Source organism: Ursus americanus, chromosome 26 (assembly GCF_024610735.1).
Source record: "Ursus americanus isolate L20-20 chromosome 26, mUrsAme1.1.p, whole genome shotgun sequence".
Lineage (NCBI taxonomy): Eukaryota > Metazoa > Chordata > Mammalia > Carnivora > Ursidae > Ursus > Ursus americanus.
The window spans coordinates 7,015,536-7,035,608 of NC_142152.1; the positions used below are offsets into that span (position 1 = coordinate 7,015,536).

General features: G+C 38.0%; 1 protein-coding gene across 3 annotated transcripts in view; it reads left to right on the plus strand.

Annotated features, from left to right (window-relative positions):
* JKAMP (JNK1/MAPK8 associated membrane protein) overlaps positions 1-20,073 on the plus strand; it is a 32,528-nt gene that overhangs the window by 2,910 nt on the left and 9,545 nt on the right. For all 3 annotated transcript variants that reach the window (XM_045810340.2, XM_045810341.2, XM_045810342.2), the window contains exons 3-6: positions 304-458; positions 7,693-7,899; positions 10,014-10,195; positions 13,700-13,776. In XM_045810340.2, coding sequence (XP_045666296.1) covers positions 304-458; positions 7,693-7,899; positions 10,014-10,195; positions 13,700-13,776 — 621 coding nt within the window. The remainder of the gene's footprint in view (positions 1-303; positions 459-7,692; positions 7,900-10,013; positions 10,196-13,699; positions 13,777-20,073) is intronic.

A 20,073-nucleotide genomic window follows, 5' to 3' on the forward strand; every position in this document is an offset into this window, starting at 1 on the left:
CAGTAAGTTAACATTAAAAATCCAGAACTTTTCTCCGTAATTATTTTTATATAGCGTTATTAACTAAGTTTATCATTTAATGTTAGTCAACTATTTTAGTAACTTAGTAAAAGGAATCTTTTAAGAGTGTTGTACAGATACATCAAATACAATGTAGATTTATTTTACATATGCACTTTTTTATTTCTAAAAGATGCATATGTACACATGTTTAGACTGAAATGGGATGTCACATAGGATGACTTTGGGATATTAATGTTCTAAAATAATATCTGTACATAAAATGCCGTTCTTATATTGTAGGTGTGTCCAAGAGGTCAGAGAACAAATGCACAGAAATATTGTCAGCCGTGCACAGAATCTCCAGAACTTTATGACTGGCTGTATCTTGGATTTATGGCTATGCTTCCCCTTGTTTTACATTGGTTCTTCATTGAATGGTACTCGGGGAAAAAGAGGTTAGCACTTTCTATGAACGTATCTGGATGGACTGGTGTTGGAATAATGATCATTTAGAAGACCTTATTAAATAATTATACTTGTGGTGAACCTGTTTTTGCTTTATATTCTGATGACTTTTGACTATGGCAAGAAAACTTAAGGATAGGGCATGTCTCAGTAATTACGAAAGGAACTATCCTTTGTTTTACTCTAAATGAACTTGAAGGAATTTTTTTTCATTTCTCAATTACAATCTCTATGGGTTTCCTACAAAGAATTGCTTATGATTACAAACTGTATTGTTGGAGAACAAATACTTTGTGATTTGATTTAATACTAGTAACCTAGTATAATGTAGTTACAATGATATAGCTACAACCTAATTATGAAAACTGATAGTAAAACATTAAATCAGCAAGCATTTATTGAGCCCTGTGTTTTATGTTAAGATCGAGGGTGGAGATACAGAAAAAAACTGATATGGTTTATAGTTGTAATCTTGTAGAGAAAACAAATGTGTATACAACTAATTATAAATCAGTCTTAAAACTGTATAAACAAAAAGTATATAAAAGCATTATGAGGGGTGCCTGGGTGGCTCAGTGAGTTAGGCGTCCAACTCTTGGTTTTGGCTCAGGTCATGATCTCAGGGTCATGGGATCCAGCCCTGTGTAAGTTCTGTGCTCAGTGGGGAGTCTGCTTGAGATTCTCTCTTTCCCTCTGCCCCTCTCCCAGCTTGCATGCGCTCAGGCTCCCCCCCGCCCCCGCATCTCTCTCTCTAAAATAAATATTCTCTCTCTCTAAAATAAATAAATCTTTAAAAAAAAAATAACAAAAAGCATTATGAACAAAATGCTCTGAAATCACAAAGAATGGAAGAGATAAATTGTGCCTGATGTGATCTGAAAGACATCAAAAAAACATTTCAGGCAGAGGAAACAGCATGAACAGTGGCATGGAGGTATGCGATGTGTGCGGTGTCGTAGGTGGGACTGGAAGTAGTCTGGGGTGGTCAGAGTGTGGATTGCAATCAAAGAAAGGTAATGAATAGGAGAGTGGGAAAAGTAGGTTGAGGCCAGAATGTGAAGGTATGTTTGTGAGAAAGAGAGCACACTTGTGCAAGCAGGGGGAGGAGCAGAGGGAGAGGGACAAGCAGACTCTGCACTGAGCATGGAGCTTGATGTGGGGCTCCATCCCAGGACCCTGAGATCATGGCCTGAGCTGAAACCAAGTCAGTCACCTAACCAACTGAGCCACCCGGCGCCCTCAGAACGTGAAGGTTCTTCATGAGGATGTGAAGTTTATATGGGGAATGAGGAGCCAAATTAGTGCATCTCAGCCCTACTGGCTTTTAGTTCCTCTAACTTCTCAGCATCTTGCCTGCTTTATGTCCTTTCCCTTTCGCCAGCTCTTCTCTGCCTCAGATGCTCTCTTGTCCCTCTGACTGTAGCTTTTTACTTAGCTGCCTTTTCCCTTTAGATTTCAGCTTAAATTACGCCCAGCTGCAGAGACCTTCCCTGACCCAATTTAAAGTAGGTCTGCCCCCTTTTTCTTTTTTAATAGCATTCTTCAATTTATTGTTTTTGTTTTGTATTTAGCACTCAACACAATTTATAGTTACGTTTGTTTCCTCCCATTTCCTGACTGGAAGTCCGTGAGGACAATGGCCATCTCTGTTCTCCATGGAATCTCCAGAGACCAGCACAGCAGCTGGCACGTAACAGACGCTCACTTAGTATTTGCTGAGTGGGTGATTTATTGTGAAGCTTTTGGTTTAGACACGTAGCATCACTGGCTGTATATTTAGGAAGGTAACTTCTGTAGAGGGTAGATGAGAGGTGAGGCATATTAGAAGGCTGTTTCCAAGAAGTGGGGATAGCTGGACTCCAGTAGTGGGAATGGGAATGGGAAGGATGGGCTGATGGAAATAGAATTAGTAGTTTTCTGCATCCCACCTTATAATTCCAGGCTGATTATTTATATTGGAAAAGCATTTGTTCTTTTTTAGGTGGATCCATAAAAAGGATTTTTAAAAAGTAGCTCTCGTCTTTTAATTTCTGTTATAGAATGATGAGAGATGAGGGCAAGAAAGGAGACGTGATAAACTGAGAGCTAAAGTGGAATAATTGCTCAGCTAGTTGGTTGGAACTTCTCAGCCATAAGCAGGGAAGGATGGGAGTGTGGAGAGGTACCTCACCAAATGCATTTGAATTAAAACATCAGATATATTTCGAGGGAGAGTTTTGGAGCAGGGGGTGGGGTTTGATTTGAGGGTAGAGCAGAGGAATGATTAGTTCTCAGGGAGGAAAGCAGGTGGGTTTAAAAAGAAGGAGTTTGCATCATTTAGGTATGCTTTGCCTAGGAAATTGGCAGCAAAGAACTCAAGAGCCATCTCTTAACATTTTCCTGAGATGTTGCCCTTATAATCAAGGAAGTAGAGGCCTAGCTGTCTGAGGCTAGACCAGTGTTTCTCAACCTTTTATTCATTGTCACTTCCTTAAATAAGGAGCCTTTTTAGATACTCTTTTCCTAATTTCACTTACCCCCGTGAAATATTAATATCATAGATATACTGGTTATTTGTGTTGTGTATGCATCTGTGAGCTATATATAACAAATGTCAGATTATTTTATCCCCAGGAACCAATTCTTGCCCTCTTAGAAGGGAAGTCACTCAGTAAGAATGCAAGGGCCAGACTCTCATCAAAACTTTCTGGTACTCTTGCTTTCCCCAGAGTGTAGTATTAAATTTGTTCTTCTTTAAGGGCAGGGTAAAGATAAGCAGAATTACTCATTTTTATGCAGTATGGTCAGAAGCTGTGCTTATGTGATTTGTTTTTATATAATCTATAACCTTCAGAGCGTATTCAGCGATCACTGGGGATGTTTGCAGTGTGCCCGATGCTGTACTGGGTTGCAGGATTCAGAGATGACTGAACTGTGCATGCGTGCAGGCCAGTGGATGAGATAGACAAGCCGTCACAGTATTTGCGAGGTTCCCTAATGGAAGTGTGTGCAGAGTTTTAAGGCTGGCATGAAGAAGAAAGAAGTTAATTTTGTCTTCTCAGAATAGGGTGCTGTCATGGAAGAAAAAACTGACTTTAAGTGGGACTTTGAAAAGTGAGTAGATTTTGATAGGAATTGAAGAAAAAGTCTATCAGCAGGAAAAAGATGTACAAAAGTAGAGACAAAAAAGCACACAGTATAATCAAGAAATGAGAGCTGAGGGTCCTGTGAGAAATAGGGACTACGTGAGACCGGGATATGAAGAGATTTGAGCTACAGGAGTCTTAGGAAATATTCCTAAAACCTGGGGTTAACTCCAGAGCCGCTCTTGAAGGACACACAGCTTGCCAGCTAGGTGAGTGAAAAGGAAGGTAGCATGGCCGGGAGGTGTGGAAAATAATGCTGGTGAGGAGTGTTTTTTCTGGAAGACAGATGGGACTCATTGAGTAGTCTAAGGGGAGTTGTGGGATCCGATTTTGTTTTGTAAAGATCGTGTGGTTGGCTGCAAACGGATTGAAAAGGGGCATGATGAGAAGAGACGAGTAAGGTTCCTAAAGTAATAGCAAGAAATGATGAGGGTTGGGATGTTCTTCTAAAAATATGAATTCTATAAGGAAGCAAAATATTAGATTATGTTATATGAAGTTGTAAATGTTTACGTATTCACCATTTCCATCTGTGTAAAATCATGCAGGAGTTCTTCCAACAATGTGGGCTGCTTAGGAGCTCCAGAGGACCCTCCTGCGGGAAATAACTGAAGTTTGGAAAAGACATACCGTTTAAAACATTGCTGGTCTCAGTGGAGGCAGGGAGAAGTCCAAGAATTCATTTTTAGAAAACAAACAAGCCCAGCCCCCCCCCCCCCCCCGAGCTGGGGCCAGAGTGACAGTTGCCTGCGGTTAATTACTGACAGCAGCAGGTACTGAACCTGAGACAGCCGGTGCGAAGCCTAGACGCTCAAGAGGCTGAAGCCCAAGGTAGTGGTGGGCATGGCTGCCGGCAAAAACAGCGGATCCTCTTTGCTGGAAAGCTTCCCCCATTCTCAGTTTAGGCCCATAAGACTCTTATTAACATCTATTAATGACCTCATACTCCATGATCATCAGATAAAATCAGCACCATGACTGAAAGTGGGTAGGCATAACAAACAGTGTAGTTATGCTTCCAAAGAACTGTAGATAATGGACTTTCGGCTACACAGTATAAAACTGCTACCTTTGTAGTGCTTAAAGAAATAAAGGATGCAGTCCCAGAGATCTCCAAGAGTCAACAAGAGAATATTGGGAATGAACAAACAGATTGATTTTAAAAAAACAAAATGAACTTCTAGAAGTGAAATTTTAAAAAATGGTAGGTCAATCAGCAGATTAAAGTTGAAGATGGAATTAGTGAATTAGGAAGTACATGTATCTGAAGAAATAATGCAATGCTGAGAGAAAAGGAGATAGAAAATATGAAATATATTAAGAGAAATGGAGCATAGAATGAGAAGCTGTCATGTGTGTCTATAATACCTGTTGGGAACCCAGCTAGGTTCAATTAAACATTCGGACTTCGAGACCACCATAGGTCATACCAAGCATCAGTCTGCCCAGAAGGAACACAGCTTGCCTTCAGGGCAGCATCAGCTTTCAAAGTAGTTGAGTTCAGCTGCAAGAAGATAAAATCCACACTGAGTGGGTGTGGGAGTCCAGGCTTAAGGTCTTACGCCCTAAAGGAGCCATCCTTTCTGTAACCTCTCCATAAGTAGAGCTTCCAGAGTCCTGCAAGGGACATTCCAATTACAAGAATCGCTGAACTCGAGAAAGCCAGACCATGGTGTCCCCATCAGGTATTTATTGCTTATTTATAGTTCTCCCCAGTCCAGATACAGTTTGCCAATCAAGGGATTGTTCGTATCCTAAGCAGTGTTACCTGGCAATAAAGTTGACATTTTATACTTATCAGGCTTCCAGAGGAACTGAGCTAGAGTTAACTGAAAGTCAGAGTCTCATGTGTGGAGGAAAAGTTTTATTAACTCTTTGTGCATAGTTTCCAATCAGAGTCTTCAGAAAAAATAGAGAAAATGAAGAAGAGCCAATATTTAAAGATTTGTTAGCTTCGGGTTTTACAGACATAGTGAAAAACAGATTCGCAGACTTGTTCCTGGGGAAGCAAAACACATTCCAAGCAGAATAAATAAGAAATTCATTACTATTCACATTATAATTAAACTGCAGAACACAAAAAATAAGAGACCACATGGTGCTCTGGTCAGCAGCCCCATGTGTGCTCACAGCTGGCACCTGCTCCAGACGTACGGGTTCCTCATTTTGAACTCTGCAGCCTAGTCAAGCGTCTAGACAAGTGCATCCCGGATTGGTATCACGTGGAACAGATAGGACTGCTCGGGGGAGCCCAGTCAAACCACAGGCTAGTCAGAAGTAATCAGTGGTGGTGGTTTCAAGCCAATCAGTTTTGGGGTGGTTTGCTATGAGTGATAGATAACTGAAACATTGTTCAGATAGAGAGCTCAAAAGCGTCTGTAGACTAGGTAACAGAAATAATAAGAGAGTTTACTAAAGAGGCTGGCTGTAAGGTAAATATACAGGATCAGTTATTTCCCTGTATTTCATTTATAGCACCATGGTACGGTGAGATGGACTTAGGTAGCTAAGCTACATTGGATTCATATTGTGGCACATGACAAGCTAATTCTACAATCTATATGGAAGTGCAAAGCCTAAGAATGGCCAAGACCACTGAAGAAATAGAAGAATGTATGTAATTATCAAGAATTATTGTCATATTCTTTTGTTTCAGGGATAAAAATGAACCCCAGGAACAAAATACAGAACATAACAACAGACCAGTTATTTATGAAACTCGTATGGCAAAAGCGGCATGGCAGTTTGGGTGGGGTGAGGGGTAGGAGGGAGAGTAAACTGCGCAGGAATGTGCTGCTGCTGGGACAGTTGGGGTACCCAAGTGGGAAAATCTAGTCACACTCTACTTAGATTATACACAGAAATCTATTCTAGGTGGGTCAAAGATTTAAGTGTGTAAAGCAAAACCTTAAAACTTTTAGAAGAAAACTGTAGGTTAATCTTTTTCTCAGAATAAGGATTTCTCAGAACATTAAAATGCTAACCAGAAATTTAAAAATTGATAAAGTAAATTACATTAAATTAAAAGTAAATTACATTAAAATTTAGAACATCTGTTCATAGATATCACAAGAAAGTGAAAATTTAACCTATAAACTGAGAGGAAGACATTGGCAGCATACTTAAACAGCAAATGGATAAACGATGGAATGGGCACACAGTAGAATATTATACAGCAGTGATAATGACTGACGTTTAGCATCCAATCAGTGCCATGGATGAATCTTGGAAATGTAATTTTGAACGGAAAAAAAAAAAAAGACGAATATCACTTTATAGTGCTTAAAAATAACCAAAACTTGGGGCGCCTGGGTGGCTCAGTTGGTTAAGCATCCAACTCTTGATTTCAGCTCAGGTGGTGATCTCAGGGTCATGAGATTGAGCCCTGCCTCAGGCTCTGTGCTCAGCAGGGAGTCTGCTTGAGATTCTCACATGTGCACATGTGCTCTCCCTCTCTCTCTCTTTCAAATAAATAACTCTTTAAAAAAAAAATAAGTAAAACTAGACAGAGTGGTTTTGAAACATAATCTAATTGGAATAAAAACTTCAGAAAAAGTGATAAAGACAATTTAGTATAATGGTTACCTCTTTGGGGAGACCCGGGAGTGGGGAATGAGGAAGGAACAGAGGTAAATACAGGTTGTTAATGTTCTAGTTACTGGGTTAGATGATGAGTTTATAATGTTTACTATATTATTATACTTTATACCTAATATATATTACATATACTCTTTTATTGCTTTTTATATTTAAGATACTTTAAAATGATGCATAGATAACTAAGACATTCGTAACAGTTTGGCAAGTCACTAAAGATAAAGGAAGCTCTGAATTTCTGCTCTTCTGTACATTTAGGTAATATTGGCACACTGTTATCAAGGATGAGTATCCCTTTTTAGTATAGAAGGTTCAACTTTTCTCAAGTGGTTTTCATGTTTGACTTTTCTTACCTACTTGGGAGATAGTTTAGTTTTTTAGTTTCAGGATTTATCAGTTAAAATTTCCCTTTAGAATCTGTATTTTGAAACATATAGGTTTTCTTAAAAGCCATTGAAATACTGAAAATCTTCTGGTAATTGTGCTGCTTTTGTTTTACTAGTTCCAGTGCGCTTTTCCAGCACATCACTGCATTATTCGAATGTAGTATGGCAGCTGTTATCACCTTACTTGTGAGTGATCCGGTTGGCGTTCTTTATATCCGTTCATGTCGAGTACTGATGCTTTCTGACTGGTACACAATGCTTTACAACCCAAGTCCCGATTACGTTACCACAGTGCACTGTACTCATGAAGCTGTTTACCCGCTGTAAGTATTTATATAGACTGAAGATCATTAAAAAAAATGAGAGTTATAGATTTTATTGATTTCAACAGGTTGAGTATTGAAAAATGGTTTCCAGGCACTGGGGGAGATATACAGAAATTATTTTCTTCTCTTGAGGGCTACATAGTCTAATAGAAGGGAATAGAAATACATTTTGGTATAATACAAGTGAAAGTATTTTTGTGCTGGTGTTGAAGTGTGTGTAAGCATTTCTAAAATGAGCAGTATCTGTTTCTTTAAAAGGGAGTTACAAGGAAAACCTTTATGATGTGCAACAGAGAAGCAATATCTGACATAGAGGAGAGTATGGGCTTTAGAGCTAAAAACAGGCTCTGGTTTGAATCCTGAGCTGCTGTAGTAACGTGATCATGTTAAGAGCCTCTCATAACCTCCATTTTCCCGTTGGTAAAAATGGGAGTAACGGTACCTTATAAGGTGATTGTGTGGATTAAATAAGTCTGCACATACCAGATACCAGGTGCAGTGCCTTACGTATAGGAAGCACTGAATAAAATAGTAGCTAGCATTGTAATTAGAGTGCTTGGGTTAATGTTTTTTTTGCTTTTTTCCAAAACAAATGTTTATAATTTCCATAAGAATGTTTTGTTTTAAAAATACCAAATCCATAAGACTCTGTATGATACTATCCCAGATTACTTTGTTTTTAGAATTTTTCCTCGTTTCATTTTCATGTGTTTTTCTTGGTAAAGGTGTAATATAAGAGGCTGGTATTTACATTCTCGTAGTTACAGCAAGTTACCATTACATAATATGCTTAAGAAAATAGTCCTTTTTGTGCAGGTTCCTAAGAGTACTAAGTGTGAAAAACAGATGCACGTATGTAAAAAGATAATTTAAAAAAATAAGGTTCCAGATACAGAGATATGAATATCTTTCCACTTGCCTACCATTAAGCCCTGTAAATTATTTCCTGTATATATGCCGTCTCTGTCTCTATATATACATATAACTTACATACAAGACTATATATAAAAGACTGATAATGCATTCTGGTTGGTTTCATAGAGCTATAACTCTCAGCTTAGATTATTCTCTTCTCATACTACCCAAGAGCCTGCAGAACTTAACCTGGTCCTATTTAGAGAGCTTAAAAAGGGAATCAGATATCATATATAACCATCTTATTTGAAACAAAATCAGACTCATTTACTGCTGGTCACATATATAGTGTTCTTTATATTATCTTTAAAGCATATAGTAGGAGAGTCGACAAATACTAAGATTAGGCAAATAGGTGCTCTCCACCCTCATTCTGTAGCCATAACAGCCACATCCTCACACAACTTCATTTTTCAGGATATGTTCACCATCTTTGAATTAAGTAGATATTTTTTTCCTCAGCATCTTTACCAGTAGTCACTGTGCAGTGGCCTGTGTGCCTTGTTTTATTAATCATACAGAACAGTGGTTTTTGAAAATTATGAGAAGATTTTATGGTATCAGCATTGGGTTTATACATATTATTTACTTTACATAGCCATTTAAATGTAACTATATGGCCAGACGGGGGCTAAACTTTTCAGAAAGCGGCAGGACTACCCAGGGTACCTGGCTGGCTCAGTCAGAAGAGCACGCAACTCTTGATTTCTGGGTTGTGAGTTCAAGCCCCAGGTTGGACATAGAGATTACTAAAAAAAAAAAAAAAAAAAAACTTAAGAAAAAAAAAAGCTCCAGGACTACCAAAAGTTATAGAAATTTTTTTCTTTTGTGAGTCAACAAAAAGGAATGGCATAAAATTGTCAGAAGCTTTGGAACACTATGACATTGACTAATGGAGGCTATTTTCTCTGTTGGTATATATAGCCTAGTTCCTTACAAATTGAAAAATACCAGGATACTTTACTGCTAATTGTAGTTTTGAGGGGAACTTGATTAGATGAGACATGGAAAAGCACGCAAACTTCTGGTATTAGAAACTTACTATAAAAATGTTTACATTACTAAAACCTTATGAGTTACTAGGCTGACTTAATACACTTTTAAAATCTTTTTTAGCATCTTTGGTTTTAAGTTGATCAGTAATAGATATTTTAAAACATATTTTCAGTGCTATGGTTCCTGGTTTTATTTTACAGATACACCATTGTATTTATCTATTACGCATTCTGCTTGGTATTGATGATGCTGCTCCGACCCCTTCTGGTAAAGAAGATTGCCTGTGGGTTAGGAAAGTCTGATCGATTTAAAAGTATTTATGCTGCACTTTACTTCTTCCCAATTTTAACTGTGCTTCAGGCAGTTGGCGGAGGCCTTTTATGTAAGTTTCATGGGTCAAGTCAATGAAATATATTTATTTTTATGTGTGATAAACAGTATTTTCTCTAAGTATAATTTTGGATCTTTTTCTTTAAAATGGTTTGTTTAATCCTTGAAAATACGTATTTTTGCTAAAACATAATCAGTCTTATAAAAAAAATAAAAAATGGGCTTCTTGGAATGGAATAGATATTCTCAAACTAACCAAAGCTGATTTCTATTTAAAGAATACTTTGTATCTGAAGCTTTTAACCTAATTAGGAATATTTTAAAAACCTGAGTATAAATTAAAAAAAGAACTTGTTTTTGCATATAATATATGGAAATTACTCTTGATAATATATACTAACATATTTATCATTAAGTTATGTCTTCAGTGTTTGAGTTCTTTTATTAAAGCCATTTAGGTACAGTAAACGAATCCTTAGTATATTCTTTATTTTAATATAGCCATTCATTTATTCAGCAACTGTTTAGACTGAATTGTGACTCAAAAGAAGAATAAGAAAAAGTTGGTGTTAAAGAACTGACATACTAGCAGGAAAGCTATAAGTAGCTGAGAGAATGTGGTATAGTACTTACTTGAATAGGTGACATTGAATGTTGCAGAGATGTTAGATGCCATCTTTTATGTGAAGCCTACTGGGGAACTAGGCAAGACTGGCATCATTATGTAGCTTGGTAATGAATTTGGTTCTGGTGGAGGATGGGGCTTGTGAAGATGAGGCCAAGGGAAGAGTAAATTGGAGACTAGTCAGAGGTCTGTTATCCCTCATATTCTAGTTTTCAGATATTTTGTTTCGGTTGGCCTGCATAGTATTTGAAAATGTATAGCTCCTTCTAACCCCTAACATTCCCTATTTTCTTAGGTTTGGCCCACTTCTGTTACTACCTGCCTGGCTGGCCTCTGTAGCTCTATTCTTGCTCTAGGGAATAGAGACCTACTCCTTAAGGATTTTAGGCAGAAGAGTGACACAGCTAGGTTTGCATTTTGGAAAGAGAACTCATTGATAGCAGTGTGGAAGATGGATTGGCAGGGGAAGAGGACCTGGGGGATCAGTTAAGAGGTTAGTGCAGCTAGCCAAGTCTGACTCTCTGGCCTAAAGCAGAGAAACACTGGGAATGGAGAGTATTTTGAAGATAGGATAAACTAAACTGGGGAACTGATTAAACATAGGGGTGAGGGAATAGGAGGAGAATATGATAGAGTAGTTTTCTGACTTAGTAACTGGTGAATGGAGTAACAGAAGGAAATATTAGAAGCAGCAAATAAAACAGGTTGATGACCAGTGAATCCGGTTTTAGCTGTTCATAGGATATTCACAAGAGTACAGGTAATTATTTATACCAGTCTGGTGCTTAGGAGAGCTGTCTAGGCTGGAAAGATTCAGGAATGGTCAGCCCGCACCCTGCGTCCTAGACTACAGGTGGTGCTATTGTGTAGAACTTCTTGAGGGGAAAAAGCTGTGGAAGTTAACCCAGGGAGACTGCCAGACCCCGTTGCTTCGCATACTGTAGCTGCCTATGTCGAAAAATGCTTTGTCCCGTACTGAACATCAGATCGTTTCGTTAACAAGCGTCTGCTCAAAACACATTCAGTGTGAGGATCAAGGAGTTAGTGTTCATTTGCACTAAATATAAATTTATGCGGTCTGCTGAGGTTAGTCACAGAGGTTATCATACCAACTTGTAATTTTTTGATATTGAAAAAAAAGAAAATAGATAATTTTGGTTTGTAGGGGTGTCCTAGTCATTTCAGACTGCCGTAGCAGTACCACAGATGAGGTGGCTTGCGAACAACAGAAATTTTTTTCTCACAGTCCTGGAGAATGGAAAGTCTAAGAGCAAGGCAGCAGATTTGGTGTCTGGATAAGAGCCCACTGTGTCCTCATGTGGCAGAAGTGGCGGGGGGCTCTCTTATGTAAGGGCGCTAATTTCATTCACAAGGGCGCTGCCCTCGTGTCCTGATCACCTCCCGAAGACCCCACCTCCAAATACCGTCACGTTGCGAGTTAGGATTTCAGCAGAATTTTAGGGGACACAAACATTCTGTTCATAACAAGGAAATATAGATGTCTGAGCCAAGTAGAGCAGCAAGTGGCTTCTGGTAGCTTAAGATATCTGGGTCTAGGGAGGGGGACATGAGTTATTCGGAAGAGGTCTGTGACAAATTTTACCTGCTTGGAATTATTGAAGCCTGTTTTTAAGTGTGATCCAAACCACTAAGGGGAACTAAAATGCAGATTCTCAGGCCTTACCCCTAGGCCTAGTAGCTCCAAATCTCAAATTGTTATACACCCTAGAGTAAGAACCATGCCTGAGCCCAAGACCACCCTCTTCTACCCATAAGTTTGGGCCTTGTTAGAAACTTCCTTGCTCTCTTTTTTTAACTTAGATGGTTTTTTACTACTCAGTCTTAAATAGGTATCATTAGCAACATTGTTTTTCATAAATTTTAAAGAGGATTTTTTTTTTTTTGAATGGTTGGTTGAGGACCTAATCGGTGTCTATGAAATAAAAGGTTTTTCTAAATGTCAAACAAGGCATTCAGTTATTTAGTAAGTTGGAATTGGGCCTGTATAGATAAGTCAGAGTTTCTGGCTTCTGCTTTCTGAATTAACATTTGTGATTGTTCAGATGGGTTCCATTGCAATGTAGAATGATTAGTGGTTTCATAAATTGAAGTTGTTTTAAAATAATGATATGAAAAATAATTCAAGACTTTATTCTCAATTTGTTCATTTGTTTTAGTGTGCTATAAATTGAAAACATTTTAAGATAGTATTTTATAAGGAAAAATTTTGCTTGAAGTTGAAATATCTAGAATTTTGACATAAAGAACACTGAATGATCCATTTGTCCTTTGAAGTTTATTGATGCATGAACTTTTCTAAAGAGTAATTAAAACTGTATAGCTTTTCTCAACCAACATCCTCCATCTGGACCACAAAACAAAATTATTTGAGTAATTACTTTCTCAATTCTCCCAAGTTTGGTACATACTAGTATTCTAGATGCATAGACAGAAGTTAATTCTTTACATTCGATGGATGCCTTAAGGTAGGGTCTTCAAAGCTGGGCCAACAATAGTTTTACAATTTTAAACAGTAGAAAAAAATAAGAGAATAGTAGTAATTAATTCTTAACATGTGAAAATTATGTGAAATTTGCATTTTATTATCCCTAAAGTTTTATTTATTGGAACATAGCCACACCCATTCCTTTATTTATTGTCTGGCTGTATCCCACTACAACGGGGACTTGGGTGATTGAAACAGTGACCATATGGCTGCCAAAGCCAAAAATCTTTACTATCTGGCCCTTTAGAGAAAGTTTGCTGACCCCTCCCTTAGGGCATTAGGATTTAAGTCTCTCATAGGACTGGTTGAGAAAGTTTTCACCTATGGGGAGAATTATACTGTTTTATATACTGTTATACTGAAGTTTTTTGATGGTTTATTCAGAAAATTTAATTTTCAATATAATACCAATGTTTGTTTTTCAGATTATGCTTTCCCGTACATTATATTGGTATTATCTTTGGTTACTCTGGCTGTGTACATGTCAGCTTCTGAAATAGAGGTAGGAAATCTTTTTTTTCCTTTGTTAAAGGTTTTGTTTGTTTTAGATAGATTTAACAACTGAACAGGAGAATAGTACATATGATACGATATGGTACAACTGATTTAGTAATCCTTGGTAATTGTTGGCACTCAGTAGCTTTTAGCTTAAGTTTATGAAAGGTTGTATATTGGACTATATTTGCTTGGGAAATTAGTGAAGTAGTAGGCTCAACTATCCAGCATGTTGGAGAAAAAACAGTCATTTCACATAATTTACCCACATAGAAAATGTTTAATTATTGAAATGTTGAAGGTTGTTAATACTTTTTTGAAGGAAACATGAAATGCTTTATCGTATATAGGACTGATTTTACACTTTTACAATGGCAACACGGACAGTCATCAGTAATTATATACATTTTGTACTCTTCTGTATTTTGTTCCCAGTTTTATTTTCTTGATTATGGATGTTTTTACTTTAGCGCTCTAATATTTTGGTGATTTGGGAATAATGTCATAGTCATATTAGTTTTGATACTGTTCCTGTTTTGAGATCTCCATTTTGTGCCTCTTTATAGTATTTCAGTGGAAGGCCACTGTTAAAACTTTTTGAGTTATTCCTTGAACTTGAAAGGAATAGAAGTGTAGCTTGCTAACCTAGTGCCTTGGCACAGTCAGGTACATACTACTGTTGATAAGATGTGTGCTTTCTCATTGTTCTTTCATAAAAAAGTTCAACCCAGAGAAAGTAAGTTGTGACCTATTTTGGAGTCATTGCTGTTACTCCTTTTTCTTTTACATTAGTGAAAGAATGAGAGGGAATGACTTTCAGGTAAAATAGTAGTAGAGGAGCTAGACAGAATATTTTTATGGCGATTCAGATTTTTTCATTTGTATACTATTTCCGTTTCTCCTTCGTAATCTTTAATCAACAATACAGTATGTTTAAAGAAGATAAGCAAATTCATTTTGTCACTTTTATCTACTCTAAGGAAAGACTTGAGGGAGGAAATGATTGGTTATTTTAATAAAATGAGGTTTTTGAATTTTTGTTTATTATCTGTCACTACTATGAATAGTTAAATTAGCTTGAAACTTATATCTCTGCTCCAGGAATCTCTCCTATATAAAATGTTCATGTACTTCAGTTAGCACTCTATAATGAATCAGAAATAGGGACCTGAATCAGGGAAAGATAATCTAGTTCTAAGTGAGTCGATGAGTCATTTAGTAAGAGAGAGTCCGTAACCTACTGCAGCTTACATTTTAGTATGTTTATTAGCACCTTTAGATACTACCTTTATAATAACCTATTCCCTCCGATTTCTACATATTAGAGAGCTGTTTAAAGATTAAAAGGAAATCAGACTGTTCACAAGTCATTTCTGCTCCCTTCTAATTATCCAGGCGGCAGACTCCAAGAATACTAGAGATTGAGCAAGTTGGGTGTACCTCCTACTTTCTACCTCTAAGGCTCAGCTCCAGTGGATCAGGGCAGGAGGAAGGCGTGTCTTGTGGAGGCCTCTTCTAGTTCATCTCTCTCGGAAGAAACTATAGTGTTTCCAGGGTTGAATGATGGTGTGGACTAGAATTTAGAGACATGGGCTCCTTTTTTGGTGCTGCCCCTGAGTGCTTATTATGGCTGTCAGAAGCCTCGGTTTCCTCATCTATGAAGTGTAGTGGCTAGACTGTGATTTCTTAGGTCCTTTTTAGGTCAAACATTGTGTGATTCTGTGGTTATTGTGTGGAAACATTTTATTTTTATTGAATTATTAACATAGGGTGTTATATTAGTTTCAGGTGTACAGTATAATCATCCAGCAATTCTATACATTACTCAGTGCTCATCATGACATGTGTACTCTTCATCCCCTTTCCTCACCCATCTCCCCTCTGGTAACCACCAGTTTGTTCTGTTTGAGTCTTTTTTATTTTGTTTTAGTCCCTTTTTATCATTTGTTTCTTAAATTCCACATATGAGTGAAATCATATGGTATTTGTCTGACTGACTTCACTTAGCACTTTACCCTCTAGGTCCATCCATGTTGTTGCAAATGGCAAGATCTCATCCTTTTTTATGGCTGAGTAATATCCCATTGTTTATGTGTACCACACCTTTATCCATTCATCGATCCATGGATACATGGGTTGCTTCCATATCTTGGCTATGTAAATAATGCTGCAATAAAGAGGGGAGTGCACGTATCTTTTCAGATTAGGGTTTCCTTTGGGTAAATACCCAGTAGTGGAATGTGGTAATTCTGTTTTTAATTTTTTTGAAGAACCTCCATACTGTTTTCCACAGTGGCTGAAGCAGTTGGAATTCCTAGTGCACGAGGGTCCTTTTTTGCCACAGCCTCGCCAGCATGTGTTTCTTGTGTTCTTGATTTTAGCCATGCTGACAGGCATAAGATGGTATCTCATTGTAGTCTCGATTTGGATTTTCCTGATGAATAGTGATATTGACCATCTTTTCCTGTGTCTGTTGGCCATCTGGATGTCTTTTTTGGGAAAATTGCCCAAGTCCTCTGCCCATTTTTTTTTTAATAATAATTTTTTATTATGTTATGTTAGTCACCATACAGTACATCATTAGTTTTTCATGTAGTGTTCCATGTTTCATTACTTGTGTATAACACCCAGTGCACCATGCAATACGTGCCCTCCTTAATACCCATCACTGGCCTATCCCAGTCCCCCACCCCCCGCCCCTCTGAAGCCCTCAGTTTGTTTCCCAGAGTCCACAGTCTCTCATGGTTCATTCCCCCTTCTGTTTACCCCCTCTTCCTTCTTCCCTTTCTTCTCCTACCGATCTTCCTACTTCTTATGTTCCATAAATGAGTGAAACCATATGATAATTGTCTTTCTCTGCTTGACTTATTTCACTTAGCATTATCTCCTCCAGTTCCGTCCATGTTGCTGCAAATGTTGTGAAATAGTTCTTTTTGATGGCTGAGTAATATTCCATTGTGTATATGGACCACATCTTCTTAATCCAGTCATATGTTGAAGGGCATCTCAGCTCCTTCTACAATTTAGCTATTTTGGACAATGCTGCTATGAACATTGGGGTGCATATGGCCCTTCTCTTCACTACATCTGTATCTTTGGGTTAAATACCCAGTAGTGCAATTGCTGGATCATAGGGTAGCTCAATTTTTAACATTTTAAGGGACCTTCACACTGTTCTCCAAAGTGGCTGTACCAACTTGCATTCCCACCAACAATGTAAGAGGGATCCCCTTTCTCCACAACCTCTCCAACATTTGTTGTTTCCTGCCTTGTCAATTTTTGCCATTCTAACTGGCGTAAGGTGGTATCTCAATGTGGTTTGGATTTGAATTTCCCTGATGGCTAATGATTTTGAACATTTTTTCATGTGTCTGTTAGCCATTTGTATGTCATTATTGGAAAAGTGTCTGTTCATATCTTCTGCCCATTTTTTGATTTGATTATTTGTTTCACATGTATTGAGTTTGAGAAGTTCTTTGTAGATCTTGGATACTAATCTTTTATCTGTAGTGTCATTTGCAAATATCTTCTCCCATTCCATGGGCTGCCTCTTAGTTATTTTGACTGTTTCCTTGGCTGTGCAGAAGCTTTTTATCTTGATGAAGCCCAAAAGTTCATTTTTTCCTTTGTTTCTCTTGCCTTTGGATATGTGTCATGAAAGAAGTTGCTGTGGCTGATGTCAGAGAGGTTGGAGCCTATATTCTCCTCTAGGATTTTGATGGATTCCTGTCTCACATCGAGGTCTTTCATCCGTTTGGAGTTTATCTTTGTGTATGGTGTGAGAGAGTGGTCAAGTTTCATTTTTTTGCATGTAGCTGTCCAATTTTCCCAGCACCATTAGTTGAAGAGACTGTCTTTTTTCCACTGGATGTTTTTTCCTGCTTTGTCAAAGATTAGTTGCCCAAAGAGCTGAGGGTCCATTTCTGGGTTCTCTATTCTGTTCCATTGGTCTATGTGTCTGTTTTTGTGACAGTACCATGCTGTCTTTGTGATCACAGCTTTGTGGTATAGCTTGAAATCCGGCAACGTGATGCCCCCAGCTTTGTTTTTCCTTTTCAACAGTTCCTTGGAGATTCGGGCCTTTTCTGGTTCTACACAAATTTTAGGATTGTTTGTTCCAGTTCTTTGAAAAATGTCATTGGTATTTTGATCGGGATGGCATTGAAAGTGTAGATTGCTCTGGGTAGCATATTTTAACTATGTTTATTCTTCCAATCCATGAGCATGGAATATTTTTCCATCTTTTTGTGTCTTCTTCAATGTCTTTCAAGAGTGATTTATAGTTTCTAGAATATAGGTCCTTTACGTCTCTGGTTAAGTTAATTCCGAGATAACATACGATTTTTGGTGCTATTGTAAATGGAATGAATTCCCTAATTTCTTTCTTCAGTCTCATTGTTTGTGTATAGAAATGCAACTGATTTCTGAGCATTGATTTTGTATCCCGCCACATTACTGAATTGCTCTATAAGTTCTAGTAGTTTGGGGGTGGAGTCTTTTGGGTTTTCCATATAAAGTATCATGTCACCTGCAAAGAGAGACAGTTTGACTTCTTCTTTGCCGATTTGAATACCTTTTATCCCTTTCTGTTGTCTGATTGCTGTTGTAAGGACTTCTAGTACTGTGTTGAATAATAATGGCGAGAGTGGGCATCATTGTCGTGTTCCTGATCTTAAGGGAAAGGCTTTCAGCTTTTCCCCGTTGAGAATGATATTTGCTGTAGGCTTTTCATAGATGGTTTTTATGAAATTGAGGAATGTACCCTCTATCCCTACACTCTGAAGTGTTTTAATCAGGAAAGGATGCTGTGTTTTGTCAAATGCTTTTTCTGCATCAACTGAGCAGATCACATGGTTCTTGACTCTTTTCTTGTTGATATGATCTATCACGCTGATCGATTTGCGAATGTTGAACCACTGTTGCACCCCAGGGATGAATCCCACTTGGTCATGATGGATAATCCTTTTAATGTACTGTTGGATCCTATTAGCTAGGATCTTGTTGAGAATTTTGGCATCCATATTCATCAGGGATATTGGTCTATATTTCTCCTTTTTGGTGGGGTCTTTGCCTGGTTTGGGGATCAAGGTAATACTGGCCTCACAGAATGAGTTTGGTAGTTTTCCTTCTGTTTCTATTTTTTGAAACAGCTTCAGGAGAATAGGTATTGTTTCTTCTTTGAATGTTTGGTAGAATTCCCTGGGGAATCCGTCAGGCCCTGGACTCTTGTTTTTTTGGGAGGTTTTTGATCACTGCTTCAATCTCTTCATAATTAATCAGTCTGTTTAATCAGTTTCTTCCTGTTTCAGTCTTGGTTGTGGTAGTTTATAGGTTTCCAGGAAGGCATCCATTTCATCCAGGTTGTTTAATTTATTGGCATAAAGCTGTTGATAAAAGTTTCTAATGATCCTTCCTATTTCATTGGTGTTGGTCGTGATCTCTCCCCTTTCATTCATAATTTTATTAATTTGGGTCCTTTCTCTGTTCTTTTGAATAAGTCTGGCCAGTGGCTTATTGATCTTATTTATTCTTTCTAAGAACCAGCTTCTAGTTCTGTTGATCTGGTCTACTGTGCTCCTGGTTTCTAATTCATTGATCTCTGCTCTCATCTTGATCAACTGCCTTCTCGTGCGTGGGTTAGGCCTCTTCTGTTCCAGCTCCAGCTTCTTGAGGTGAGAATATAAAAACTGCATTTTAGATTTTTCTGTTCTTTTGAGGGAGGCCTGTATGGCTATGTATTTTCCCCCTAGGACTGCCTTTGCAGTGTCCCATAGGTTTTGGACCGTTGTGTTTTCATTCTCTTTGGTCTCCATAAATTGTTTAAATTGATATTTGATTTCCTGGTTTACCCAATCATTCTTGAGCAGGATGGTTCTTAGTTTCTTAGTTTTTTCAAGTGTTTGAGTTTCTTCCAAATTTTTCCTTGTGATTGAGTTCCAGTTTCAAAGCATTGTGGTCTGAGAATATGCAGGGAATAATCTCAGCCTTTTGGTATCGGTTGAGACCTGTTTTTGTGACCCAATATATGGTCTGTTCTGGAGAAAGTTCCATGTGCATTCGAAAAGAATGAGTATTCTGTTGTTCTGGGGTGTAGTGTTCTGTATATATCTATGAGGTCCATCTGGTCTAGTATGTCATTCAAAGCTCTTGTTTCTTTGTTGATTTTCTGCTTAGGTGATCTGTCTATTGCTGATAGCGGAGTGTTGAGGTCTCCTACTATTAATGGATTATTATCTATATGTCTCTTTATTCTGGTTAAGAGTTGGCTTGTGTATCTAGCTGCTCCCCTGTTGGGGGCATAGAT